Below are 14,217 nucleotides of genomic sequence, written 5' to 3'. Positions count from 1 at the left end.
GGTTAAGAAGCATGACGCAGGCGTCATGATGAGACGGGATGAAATGTGAGAAGGAAGAAGGAAACAGGAGGCAAACTGTATCTCACAGTTCCAGGTCAGTGAATCACATAGTCACGTAAAGTCCATCTTTATAGTCAAACCATTCATATACTTATATACCAAAGTAATGTGCATCATAATATACCACAGCGCTGTTGAATTCTCAATTCTGATTGTAACATAAATGATAGGTTTAGATTAATGCACTTGTTCTAGTACGTTATTGTTTCTATAGTAACAGCTCCTTCACAGGGACTTGTGTGGTGGACCTGTATTTGATTTAGGTGTTTACGTGAACCTTCTTTTTCTGATTTAGCTCTTGTAAGTAAATTATTTGACTGTGTGTAAATGTAGCTGTGTGTGTTTTGGTGTTGTTGTAACTGATCTGGGATCATTAGATCAATAATGACTGACCCTGGGACATAAAAAGTTGCCATTGGCTGCAGACAACCCGTTTGAAGCAGAAACATTTTAAAGGTTATCCCCCTGTGTGTGTGTGTGTGTGTGTGTGTGTTGTCACTTCCTGTAGACTTTCACAGCTTCACATGCCAGATCTTTCACAGCTGATATCTGTCATAACACCAATAAGTTACGCTGTGGAGTTTCAAAAAGACTTTTTTTTTTCCTTTGACATTTCTTTTGGCCATTTCAGTATGGCTGTCATGTCGTCTCCTGCCACTGCAGTTGGATAGTCTTATTCTCATCCTTGTGGTCTGAGAGTTCTCATACACACACCCGTCTGGCGGTTATTTTAGTGATTTTCAATCCAATTTTCCCCTCTAACTGGTGCCACAGGACTGAGTAATAAACAATGGTTTTGCTGTGCTTTCCCATGAGACGGCGGGCGAGATTTAATTCATTTTCTTTTCTCGTTACAATGTTTTTGCGATCCCGAGACCACAGGGATGCAGGCTGGAAATGTTGGGCAAATAGCAGTGGCGAGTAATTGACTAAATTTGCAGAGCTCATTAATGTAACACAGGTTTAAAGCAAAAGCTGAATGTGTCTCTCTGTCACGTTCAAAAATCACCATCGCATTTGAAACCCCCAGAGTGATACATGCAAAACGACAGAAGTGTTCTTTCCATTCAGCTAAATGGTAAAATTGACAAGGCCTGGCCGGGTGCAATTTATGTTCAGGCTACTCAATGAAGCAAAAAAAAGGCATAATGGGCCATGACGAGGCTGACTTGGAATACTAATAGGGAAGAGAACTCCTGTCAACTTTTCCATTGCGATATACAGAGAAATCTTTAAGGATTTAGCTGAGATCCAATGATGTAAGGCCCTGCATATGGAACTAATTTTTCACAGACCTTCCACAATATTAAATGTAACTATAAACGGATAGAAATTACATGTCATATTGCTGGTCGCACATCACATCACACATCACACAGCACATCACACATCACACAGTTTATTCCTTACTTATCCCATGCCTTACAGTTTGTACTGCACTGGAATGAAAGGAAAGGAGCTTTTTCAGTTAAATCTTCAGTTTTCTTTTGGTAGGCACTATTCCCCAAAGTGAGTTATTTAATCAATCCAGAATTCATACTTATTGGTCTTAGTCAAAGGTCTGAAAGCTGTGTGGCAGTCCTGGGATTAAAGCTTCAAACCTTCAGGTCGCTAATGCAGCACCCGAAACCACTGAGCTGCCACTGACCTCTATTTATCGTGCTTCGTTTCTGGTTTTTTTGGTCGATTGATTTACTAAGCGCAGAGTAATGATGTGTTCTGTCTTTGACCTTGCTTTTGCAGTTCATAATCTGTCTATAGAGTCTTATTCCTCGGTGGTCTTCGCTCTGATTTTCTCCAACATGTAGTTCTGCCAAGGCTTACAGGTCTACTGTTAAGCTGCGGACATGAATTAATCGATTACACTAAGCTTCTTAAAGCCTGAGGCACAGAGCAATTGATATGATGTCGGATTTATTTTTATTGTACAGTGATTGTATGTCTCTAGACAAACTAACAAGGGTTCAATATTCAACCTTACAACAGAGCTTTTTTCTGATAGACAGGATTCCACTTAATGTAAGTGCAGTGCAGTAAAAAAAAATATTATACCACAGAGCTGTGATCTCTTCTAATTGGTCAGAAGGTGTTGATTAATTTTGTACAACAGTAAGATTGATATTAATGTGCTCATTCTAACATGTTATGATTTCTACAGTAACAACTTAGACATGTATGGTGGATGCTCCACATTCTGTAAGGATACTTATGCTTAATTAACATTTAATGACGGAGTCTCCAGTGTCAGAGCTTTGGGACAGTTAGTAAGTTTTCCACCATGGGAAAATCTTCATGATAAAAGACTTGATTCTCTGTAACATGACATTAACTTCAGGGCTAGAAGAACTGTTACAATGTAATTGATAACAGGAAGTAATGTGTTTCCAAGTTCCACAACAGTAAACATAACTATAAATGGATAAAAAGTACCCGATGTTTTTTGCATTAAAAAAATGGTTAGTGTTGGGATTTTGTTGTGGTATAAGAGGAATAAAACGCTTCAGGATGTGCTGTTATTGGAAAATAATCAAACTTGGAGTGGTAACAGTGACTCTACTGTGTCTACATCATGTGAAACCAAACAAGGAGGTTTTTAAGAACATTTTGTTTACAAATGGTTAAATTTTAAAGACATACAAAATTCACTCTCACTATATATGTTTCTATCAGCCAATAGAATTAAAGACCATTTCAAACTTTTTTTTTTTAATTTCTAGAAATCAGTGGAATCAGTTTATAATATTTAAGAATACTTCAATTAGGATATTAGTTTGTAGTGTATACGGAAATCTGTGTATTTTTTCCATTTCTATCGCTTGCCACATGCGTTTTTAATTAGCTTTATTGAGATGATTGGCTTCACAGTTAGAGCTTCAGCTTCTCACTAATTCCTGAAGCAGCTGTTCATTACCGATCGCTGTTATTTTGAAAGTGGTGACGTTGCAAACTGGGACACCCTTCTGCTTGAAAATGCATAGTCTCTAAAAACACGTTTTATAGTGGAAGCAGAAAAGCGCATTGAGATTTGATCATTTCAGAATATAACGTCTTTGTATTCCAGATTTTCACACATAATGCCTTTTGAGTATAAATATGAATAAAAGAAGTGCCTGTTCATAAACATAAACAAAGATATGTTCAAAAAAATGAAATTGATAGGGAAAAAGGATTTGCACACCACAAATGACCAACATTAGTACTTTGTCGCAAAGCTGTTGTTGGCAATTACAGCTTCAAAACGTCTATTGTAAGAAGTAATTAGCTTTTGGCAGCATTATGGTTCAATTTTGTCCACTTCTCTTAGCAAATCATCTTCAATTCCCCAATGTTACGTGGGTCCCTGTAATGGACTCAGTTTCAAAAAGCAATCTTTTTTCTCCAAACATGATGAGCTTAATATCTTTATTGCCAGAGAGCTCTATTTTTGTTTCCTCTTTTGTTCCAAAAGAGTTCTGATTTGTCTAAATACTCATGTGTGAAATTCAGACACACATCTCTGTGCATCCTTTTTTAGCAGAGGAGTATTGAGTGAAGTGTAGGTGTAGTATATGTAAGCATAGTTCATTGCTTATTGTTCTCTGTGTAGCTGTTGTTCCTGCTGCTTTCAGGTCGTCCTGCAACTCTTTTCGAGTGACTGCTGACCTCTTGCCTTTTTTACCATTAGTCTGAAAGTGTGTCGTGAAATTTTGCATGCACTGGAAGTATATTAAATAAATTTGTCAGGAAAGAAATGTCAGAAAAAAAGCAACATATGCAACAGACCACTTTTCAGAAAGAAAAAAAACCTAATGGAGGAAGTCTACCAAAGAAGTGAGGCAGATTCTCTAAGATGCTTAGAAAAACTTACCAGCTAATTTCCTTATAAAACTGCTCATATTGTACCAGAGACTGCTATTTTCTTTTTCTTACAAACATTGAATTTCATTATTTTTGAAGGCATCTTTGCTTCACAGCATTTCTTTGCATGTGCTAAGACTTCTGCACAGTACTATATGTGTATATATATATATATATATATATATATATATATATATATATGTATGACATTTGATAGTTTGAGTGTGCATGGCTATAGGCATCTCATTGTTTTTGTCATATGCAGGTCTGGATGGCTGGATGAACCTGACTGAAATAGATCCCGATGAGGAGGTTCAGGGAGAGATTCACCTGCAGATTTCACTCCTGGGGGACAGCGACGTGCCACGCAAACTGCGCTGTCGAGTTCTGGAGGCCAGGTGAGTTACAAATACATAGCAAAATCTGATGGGTTGCAGCAATTTAACTGAGCTGACTATAATTTAAAAAATGGTACCATAGTTATGTCAGAAGTGGCTTTGATTAAAAAAAATTATGATTGAAAAGGGTGCAGTTTTTAATGCTATTTAAAAATGTTGTATCATTAACCAGCGAATCCTATTTTATGTATGTATTGGTTTTGGATATGGAAATGCTATTGGTTTTGGATATGGAAATGCTGTTCCAAATGAACTCATTAACATGTAGTTTTGTTTCTGTTTTCTAGGGATCTTGCCAAAAAAGACCGCAATGGAGCATCGGATCCATTTGTCCGAGTCAGATATAATGGCAAAACCCACGAAAGTGCAGTAAGCAATTGAGTCCTCAGCTTTCATCCCACAGCTAAACCTCACAAGTTGAATAGATGAAGCTGAGGAAGAGTAAAGAAAGGGAGAGGAATCCTGTATTTTATTTCATCTGCTGTTTAGCATAGTAATGTAAAGAAAAAGAATAAAAAATATAAGAAATAAATAAACGTAGAAAGATTACAGGAGTGGAAATGAAAGGAAAACAAAAACAAGAAAAAAATGTAAATAAAAGGTAAGATAAGAAGGAATGAAGAAAGGAAAGCTAGTGAGAAGAAAGTAAGGAAAGGGTAAATGATAGTCAATGAGTAATGGAAGAAAAAAACCTAAACAAACAATAGATAGATAGATATTAAATTAAAACTGAGAAGAATGTAAGAAGTAAAGAATTAATGAATGGAAGAAAGAATAAAGGAAACTTCCACAATACCTCTGTATTGGAGACATTAATTATTATTATTTTTTTTTTATTAATTATTAACAAACCTTTCCCTGGTTCACTGGACAAATATCAAATATCATAGTTAGCATGATCTATTTTGTATACTGCTATCTTCCTTGCTAGCTTTTATTCATTTGTGTTTTTTGTTTGTTTTTTATTTTTTCATTTATTTTTTTATTTTTGTTTTGTTGGAGTATTTTAATGTATTTCTTCATTTTAATCTGTATCAGGGATGAGTCTTGCTAATTGCTGTCTCTTTGCTAATCTCTTGAAGATAGCTAATTGGCTAATTGGGCTTACATCTGATGAAAATGAGCTTAGCTCTCTATCTTTCATTCATTGTTAGCTGCATTTGATTGAATTGTTCATTCATGTGATGCCAATCGTACACAACACTGTGGCTTTGTAGGTGGTGAAAAAGTCTTGCTATCCACGCTGGAATGAGAGTTTTGAGTTCGAGCTGGATGACACTCTGGCCGACAGTCTGCTCAGCGTGGAGGTGTGGGACTGGGACCTGGTGAGCAGAAACGACTTCCTCGGAAAGGTAAATTTGAAAAACTCCTAAATCAGTGTTTGAATTTAGTGACTTGGTCTGGAGTAACTGCTACTGGCAAGCAAAAAAATTCTGACAACTGTAAAAAAAATCTGATTTAGCAATAATTGGATCAATATATAAGTGTACTTTTAAGTAATCTAAAAGAGTCAATAATCTGATTTCTTTCTAAATACATGGCGTAGACCTTGCACCTCTATAGCAGCAGAAAGAATTTGCATGATGTAAAATTCAACATGGAGTCACTGATAACACTTCTTTTGAAGGGTACCTACATCGGGCCTTAATAAGACATTCATAAGTATTGCATAAATGTTTTATAAAGCAACGTTGCAATATTATTTAAAGGCTTTACATAGATGAGTTTTATATAGAAGAGAGAATAAGGCTCAATTATGTTTATTTTCATTTTTTTTAGTATTTTTTTCCCCACCATTTTCTCCCCGATATGGTCAGATGCTACAATTGGCTAGTGTCACTGTGATTGAAAGGTGAGAGAGAGTAACCTCAGGTCTTATGGGGTGTTCCCAGTATCCAGTAGTTAGTATCTACCAAAAATGGTCCAAGGAAGGATAACTGGTGAACCAGCAACAGGGTCTGGGAGCGAAGGCTGGCTTGCCTGTTCCGATCTCACAGAAAAGCTTCTGTAGCACAAATTGCTGAAAATTTATAGAAAGGTGTCAGAACACGGTGCATCACAGCTTGCTGTGTATGGGGCTGCATAGAAACAGACCGTTCAGAGTGCCCATGCTGACTCCTGTCCACCGCCGAAAGCGCCTACAATGGGCACGTGAGCATCAGAACTGGACCATGCAACAATGAAAGAAAGTGGCCTGGTCTGATGAATCATGTTTTCTTTCACATCACGTGGATGGCAGGGTGCGTGTGTTGCTTACCTGGGGAAGAGATGGCACCAGGATGCATTATGGGAAGAAGGCAAGCCGGCGGAGGCAGTGTGATGCTCTGGGCAATGTTCTCTGCTGGCAAACCTTGAGTAACATTCATGTGGATGTTACTTCAACATGTACCACCTACCTAAACATTGTTGCAGACAAAGCACTCCCTGGCAACGGTATTCCCTAAGGGCAGCGGACACTTTCAGCAGGATAATGCTCCCTGTCACACTGCAAAAATTGTTCAAGAATGGTTTGAGGAACATGACAAAGAGTTCAAGGTGTTGCCTTGGCCTTCAAAGTTCCCAGATCTCAATATGATTGCGCATCTGTGGGATGTGCTGGACAAACAAATCCAATCCATGGAGGCCCCACCTTGCAATTTACAGGACTTAAAGGATCTGCTGCTAACAACTTGGTGCCAGATACCATAGAACATCTTCAGAGGTCTTGTGGAGTCCATGCCTCGATGGGTCAGAGCTGTTATGTGGCACAAGGGAGACCTACACAATATTAGACAGGTGAATTTAGTGTTATGGCTGATTGGTGTGTATCACAATATCTTTTTAGAACAGCTACAAACTTTGATTGTAATTGTATAGTATTGTGTTTACTAACCGCTTCAGTCTTCTGGTAATTGCCAAAGTCATAAGGATTTTATTATTAGTGTGCAAGTGCACTCACATGAGTTATGGGTACAGTTTGGTTGAAAATTGAAGAATAAATCATAATGAAACCCGTAAACATTAAAAGAGTCTTATGATGGAGCCTGGGGGAATGCCAGAATGAATCTGTGCTGTAAGATGAAGTGTGGGTGCCTTTGTTGATTCCATGCACTGTTCCTGAGACTATCTGGTGCTACATATTTACATTTTTAATCAATGTAGTACTAAACAATGAGGTATCGATGATTTGTGTTGGGATATTTGTGTCTGGATTTATTTTGGTTCTTCACTTATGGAATATAACCTCATCATTCATGTGTGAGATCACATTTGAGGGCTTTTAACCCTCATAGCTTCCAGTGTGTTCATTTCACATTGGCCTGCTAAACAGTCAGTCAAACCGAATTTCCCACCCTGCGAATAAACGTCTTGATCATTGTCTCCGCCTCGGCTGGCTTTGACATTTAATTTTCCAATCATTTGACGCGTCACGTCTCGTGCTCTCCCTCAGGTCCTGTTCAACATTAACAGGCTTCAGTCAGCGCAGCAAGAAGAGGGCTGGTTTCGCCTGGGGCCTGACAAACCCAAACACAGCCAGTACGAGTAAGTGCCTTTCACTTCATAGCATGTCTGTCCAGCAGCTAGCTGCATCATTTATCAGAGGAATGACATTCAGGTCTTGAGACCTGAGCTGTCCAAGAATTTAAATACAATAGACATGACAAGAAATACAACATAGCTAGCATAGTTTTCTATCTGCTTGAGTAATAGTACATAAATCCACATCCTAAAACAAAAATTTCCTCATAACCTGTTTGTCTACACGTCTAAATAATGTTCAGTTTCTACGTATATGTTATGTAGCGGAAGCACTAATCTTTTCTGTGGCTAAGCCCTGGACTTTTTTCATTCTCTATATCTCACTTACTTGCTTCTGTCATGTGTGTGTATGCAAGGAGGATTATAAAGCAGACTAGGGTGATATCAGGACTTATGAGAATATAGGGATTGGGTCACAGTGATGACAAATGTGGCATCTCTGTGTGTGTGTGTGTGTGAGAGAGAGAGAGAGAGAGATGAGGATTATTATAGTATTTTGTGGACACGTCATGTCATGGCAAGCATGACAGAATTTATAGCCCAGATCATCCATCCATCTGTTCATTCATGCAGTCACACACTCTTATGCACATGTGTGGTTAGAAGGTGATGAGTAATTTTCTATAACAGCAGCCCTGACATGATCATAAATAAATAATATAAAGATAAATATAAACATAAATAAATAAAAAAAAATACTAGAAATAAAAAGTGCAACAGTCTTTTTTTTCAGCCTATATGGATATTTGACTTGACAGTAATATTATCCTACAACTATAAATGATAAATGAGAAAAAAAATTAAAAAGAAAACCTACTACAAACAAATAAACAGCCAAACCATCAAATAAATAAATAAATCAGAAAAAAGATTTGATATTTATGATCTTCTAAATTAGTCATTTTCATAATATAATCCTACAAAAATAAATAAATTAATTAATTAATTAATGTGCAACAGATTTGATATTTATGATCTTCTAAATCAGTCATATATAAATGATATAAATGTGAAATTGAAATGATAAATAAAGTTATAAAATATATGTAAAGGCTTCAAATTTGCCCAGTTATATATTAAAGTCTATATACACAGGCCAGTGTATCATGTTTAAACCCATTTTTGCAGCACATATAACAAATCATTGACATGGGTTTGGCTTTTAAATCCCTCTCTGGTGATGTGATGTAATCCAAATGAAATCATTTTTTTGGGGGAAAAAAAAAAGTCTGAGAGGAAAAAAAAAAAAAAACAAAGCACCCATGATCTACCCCCTTCCCTTCCTGCTTGATGCATGCTCGAGTGAGTCAAGCTGCCGTCGTTATTTGTTTATTTTCCCTTTCTCTTTTTCCTCATCTTCTTCCTGATTGTTTTTTTTTTTTTTTTGATGCCCCACCATCTGCTGCCTGCTGTTCAGTGACTGGCTGCTGATGGTGGTGCTTGGCACACGCTCATTTGTCTTCAAAACTCCCACTCTCCCGTAAGTGATAGCCCTCTCTGGTATTGAGATCATGGAGTGCAAGTGATGGAGTGGAGCTGAGCGAGGGTGTGCTGTGAGTAGGCGCTGGGAAAATATCACGCCGGAGAAGAAAAACGGATGCGATCAGACTCTTCAGGAGAGCAAAATAATGGCTGGTATTTTATCATACGAGCCCCTGCGTTGCAGCATGTTCTGTCTGTAAAATATAAAATGGCACAGTGGGATAGGATGAAGTGGAAGTGTATGTGCTGCAGAGGACAATTTTTAAAAATGATTAGTCCTGTATTAACCCTCATGCTCGTTGCAATGGATGTCTCATCGACCACTAAGCTCTCTTTTGATTTTATATCAAGACAACTGTAACTTTTTTAAAATAATATTAGCCAAATAAGCAAATTATTTCAAATCATTTTTCAAGTTTGCTGCAGATCATAATATTGCATCAATTACTTTTTTTTTACAGTTCTCATTTTAGTAAACATTTAAAATAGATCCAAAAAGAGCAACAGGGTTCAAAAACGGTTCAAGTCTTTTTCAAGTTTCAGCAGATCAGATGCTCCTCTGACCTTCAGCAGCTGCCGCCTACAGATCGTGACATTGTTTTTCCTTTTATGCACTCGTTTTCGGTTGATATCTTCACGCCAGCTTTGTACACCTCCATCTACCCACACGCTGTTAAAGCTGTCTCTTTTATGGGCCGTTTTATTCACAGTAATAGAGTCATTTTCTTTATTATTGTTTGTCTGTCCTTCTGGCCATATTTCCTGGAACCGTTTAAGTGTAGTGAGTCAGAGCTTGTGAGGTTTTTTCCATAATCAATCTCCAGTGTAAGCTAAAAGCAATTCAGATAGTGGTATTACACGAGAGTATGAGTGTGTTTTTTTATAGATATTTTTTTTCCAGAATGTAGCAAAACTCTTGACTTTTAATGTAGGTAATATGGAAGGTTAAGTATCTTTGAGCTTTGTGATGATTGCAGAGTCAATACACATCTCTCTCTCTCTCTCTCTCTCTCTCTCTCTCTCTCTGTCTATCTCTGTCTAAGAGGTACTCTGGGCTCCTTGCGGCTGCAGCTGCGTCTCAGAGACGAGACAGTCCTGCCGTCCAGCCATTACCAACCGCTCACCGAATTACTGTGCCAGTCCGTCGAGACTCACCTCAACGTGAGTCCGAGTCATTACCATATACAACCCTCTACACAGTGGCTCTTATTCCAATTTTAGACACCGTAGCTGTAATTCTAATTTTAGAAAATGATTTCCTTTAGCTTGTCTGATGACGACAATGGGATGGCATAACCAATTTGGTCACTTTAATGGGAAACAGTTACACTGGCACAGAGCTTATTTTGCTTTCAGTGGGGGGTATTTTCATATGTACCACCCTTGATTCAATTTTGTCTGGATCAGTGTGAATAGAACGTTATATAGAGACTTTGCATCTATTCTCCTGGAAAAAGTATTAAATAATATGCAATGGCATAAAGCCATTGTAAGCCATAGAACAGTGCAGCTTCATTTGTGTGTTTACCTCTAGATCTGTTTGGCCACGTTTGAGTCTACTGTTTCATATCTTACTGAATGCTGTAATGTGAGAATATGGTGTACATGATAGGGCAACTGGCCTGATCTGATCATGCTAATTGATGAGACAACGACGTCTGAGAACAGGCAGGAAGTAGCCACTAACCTGGTGAAGCTCTTCCTGGGTCAAGGACTTATCAAGGAGTTCCTGGATGTGCTTTTCAAACTGGAGCTGGAAAAGAATAGTAAGTATATAAGAAATTTAGCAACACATATCTCAGGATAAAACCGATTAACGTGATGTGTTAGTAACCCATCCACTGTTTCTGATGTTCCTCAGCCGAACCCAACACCTTATTCAGGAGCAACTCTTTAGCTTCCAAGTCCATGGAGTCCTTTCTCAAGGTAACTGCATCATATGCAGTTTTGGGTGTTCCAAATGAATGCAATGAATGCAGTTAATTTTTAATAAATGCTACAAAATGTTGTTCTGTGCTGGAAGGTGGCCGGGATGCAGTATCTCCACAGGCTTCTGGGCCCCATCATCAATCGCATTTTTGAGGAGAAGAAGTACGTGGAACTGGATCCTAACAAGGTGGAACTGAAAGAAGCTGGGTAAGAAAATGAACCTAGCAATGAAGAACCATAGAAAGTTCTGGCAGCCTTCTCTTCTAATATAACTAGTGCGTTATGTCAGCATACAGAACTTTTAAGCACTTGGCTTTAAGCCCAAAAACAACAACTGCTAATTTGGATTAATTTAACAATATGGCTTCCACCCCTCATTATTGGCCGGCTTGTGAAATAGCACTTGATCCAGCACATAATATTGTTTTTTATTTTATTCTCACAGTTACTTGTCCTCACAACTTAATGTGGCCACAAGATACAGAATTGAGGTCATGAAACTTTATATGTGCAGAGGATGTTGGCTTTTGATTCATGCTTTTAATTTTTGATTTGTCAAATTATTAAAATAATGCCATAATAAGGTTGTTGCTTATTTAATGCATGCTCCTATACACAAAACATTCTGATGGTTTGTAGGAAGCTGACTGAGTATTAATCTGTAATTCTTATGGCTTTAATTTAATTCCTAATTTGATCCATATCAAAGTCTAAACACCTTTACTACAAGCACATTTTGTATTCTTGACATGGAAAGTGGCTCTACTTGGAATCCTGTCTAAAATGAAGTTTTTAAAAAAGTTCTCTCAGATGGACAAACCAAGGTTTAGGGTTAGGATTAGGGATAGAAACCTGTTTTTGGTCCAATAGATGATTAAAAGCTTTCAGTTTTTTCTTCACCAGTCCTCACAAAATAAAACTCCAATGAAGCAAACACTGCTCTTTCCTCTCGACCTTCTCTGGTGTGTCTAATGCCCTGTGAAGAGCCACACCTGAGCTCACTTGAGGTTGAGTGCTGTTTAGTCTGTTTGATTAGGTCTGTGTGCAAAACTTGCCTCACTAGCTTCAGTGCCAGACAAATTCCCCTGATGGGCCAGATACAAAACAGTGGCTACGTTTACACGCACATCAAATTCTGTTTAAAGTCTTTATTCGGGTTGCAGCCATATTCTAAATATGATGTTTATATATCTACATGCAACGGAATATTCTTGTATACATGGTTGTTGTGAGTATGCCTGTGTTTCCATTTCTAAATACCTAGCCTACAGCTAAGTGTCTGTTAGCTCCCACAATTCCTTGCAGACTGCACATGCACATATATCTCCTTTCAGTGGATTTTCTGAATAAGGTGCAACAAATTTCCAATTAAAACAGCCATATTCCAGGGGTGGGAATGGGAATTTTGGGAATCCTGGAATACTGTCTTAGTCTGAATCAGGCAATTGGATTACAGCGTTTATATGACTCAATACTAATTAGAATATTGACAAATTCCAATTAATATTGGAATATTTATGTGCATGTAAACATAGCCAGTGACATGATTAGTAGAGGCTCATTTAACCCTTTTGTATATTCAGTCGGCATTTTCTGTCTCTGATTTTTTTCAGGATTAAAGGTAAATGCCTGTATTTAAAGGGGGTGGTCTAGATGCTACTGAAAAACACTGTCTCAGACGCTTTACTTCAGAGAAATTAGGCAAACTCCTAGGAACTAACCACAAGTAATAGGAATAAATACTAATATAATAGGGGGCCAGAAAATTACATAAGCAGCTGCATAACCCAACACTGAATATGTGTAACTTTCCCCGTGTAAATATTGCCATACTTCTAGACTTAAGTCAGCAACTCTGAATACAACCCAAAGTGCAATAAAAGTGTTAAAACTAGAGAGGGATTTTGGTAATAGGAAATAAGATAATATAGAGGATATTATATAGAAATAGAGGATATAGAAATATATGGCTAGTTTACAATAAAATGTACAAAACAATTAGAATTGTACATTCTCCAAGAAGTTATTCACTAATAAATGAACTAAATATTAGGTTAATGTAATGTAATTGACATGATATTGTATTTTTATATATATATTTTCAGTGGTTGTTAGGATTTAGATGTAAAACTCTTTGCTGTAGCTTTGTTAAAGGTAATTTGTGCTTAAAGGTGCACAGGACTGCATCGTCTACAGACAGAAGCCGATGTGATCCAGCAGAGCTCCAGCCTGCTCCAGTCATACCTGTCTGAGCTGATGGCTGCTATCCTGCAGTCCTCCTCTTACTGCCCACTGCTCCTCTGCCAGGCCTTCCAGCAGCTCTACCAGCGAGTACAAGCTCGTTTCCCAGACCCAGAGTACAGGGTAAAGCTCCACTCAGGAAACTAACACCAGGCTTGCTTTTGATTTGGTGCACATGTGAGACAGCAGAGCCATTTAGATCCATTTACTCTATGAGCTGTACATATGTGCATTCACTTTTTTTTTTTTCTAGCATTTTTATTGATCATGACCTTTATCCACAGCAGAGAACCAGGAAACAGCTCTAGGTGTCTGTGATTTATTGCAGGGGTTTGCACAATGTGCATTAAGTGCTTGAAGTACTTGAGTTTGAAGGTTTGAATTACTGAATGTACTGGGAAACCTGGAAATTAGCCCTTTTCCCGAGAAGTGCTCAAAACGTACTTGAATTAAAAAAAAAAACACTTAGTGATCCAGGTTATATTTCATGAATGAGGAAATAATATCTGATGGCCATTATTTCATTATTTAAAAAGTTTTGTCAAGCCTGCCTGAGCAATGAGGCTGATATTTTTTGTAATCTAAACAGTAATGAATGAATGGTTTGAAGATATGTGTTAAGTAAGGAACACAGTGTTGCCTGGTGTTAAACGAAATTAATCAATGCTAAGGTGCTATTACATGTATAACAGCATGTCCCAAAGTGATTCATTCCTTTTATATCACTTGCCTTGGATTGATAAGAACATTG

At 37.7% G+C, this 14,217-nt stretch overlaps 1 protein-coding gene across 2 annotated transcripts in view; it reads left to right on the top strand.

The window, feature by feature from the left end:
- rasa4 (RAS p21 protein activator 4) overlaps positions 1 to 14,217 on the top strand; it is a 32,051-nt gene that overhangs the window by 11,115 nt on the left and 6,719 nt on the right. For both annotated transcript variants that reach the window (XR_008301125.1, XM_026922374.3), the window contains exons 5-13: positions 4,163 to 4,295; positions 4,583 to 4,664; positions 5,513 to 5,647; positions 7,726 to 7,817; positions 10,340 to 10,457; positions 10,909 to 11,062; positions 11,158 to 11,222; positions 11,320 to 11,432; positions 13,397 to 13,589. Coding sequence is in view for 1 of the 2 variants with exons in the window: in XM_026922374.3 (XP_026778175.1) it covers positions 4,163 to 4,295; positions 4,583 to 4,664; positions 5,513 to 5,647; positions 7,726 to 7,817; positions 10,340 to 10,457; positions 10,909 to 11,062; positions 11,158 to 11,222; positions 11,320 to 11,432; positions 13,397 to 13,589 (1,085 nt within the window). In the remaining variant the exon portion in view is untranslated. The remainder of the gene's footprint in view (positions 1 to 4,162; positions 4,296 to 4,582; positions 4,665 to 5,512; positions 5,648 to 7,725; positions 7,818 to 10,339; positions 10,458 to 10,908; positions 11,063 to 11,157; positions 11,223 to 11,319; positions 11,433 to 13,396; positions 13,590 to 14,217) is intronic.

This window comes from Pangasianodon hypophthalmus, chromosome 27 (genome assembly GCF_027358585.1).
Source record: "Pangasianodon hypophthalmus isolate fPanHyp1 chromosome 27, fPanHyp1.pri, whole genome shotgun sequence".
NCBI lineage: Eukaryota > Metazoa > Chordata > Actinopteri > Siluriformes > Pangasiidae > Pangasianodon > Pangasianodon hypophthalmus.
Note: the sequence above shows the minus strand (reverse complement) of the source record. Positions and strands in the feature narration are given on the sequence as shown.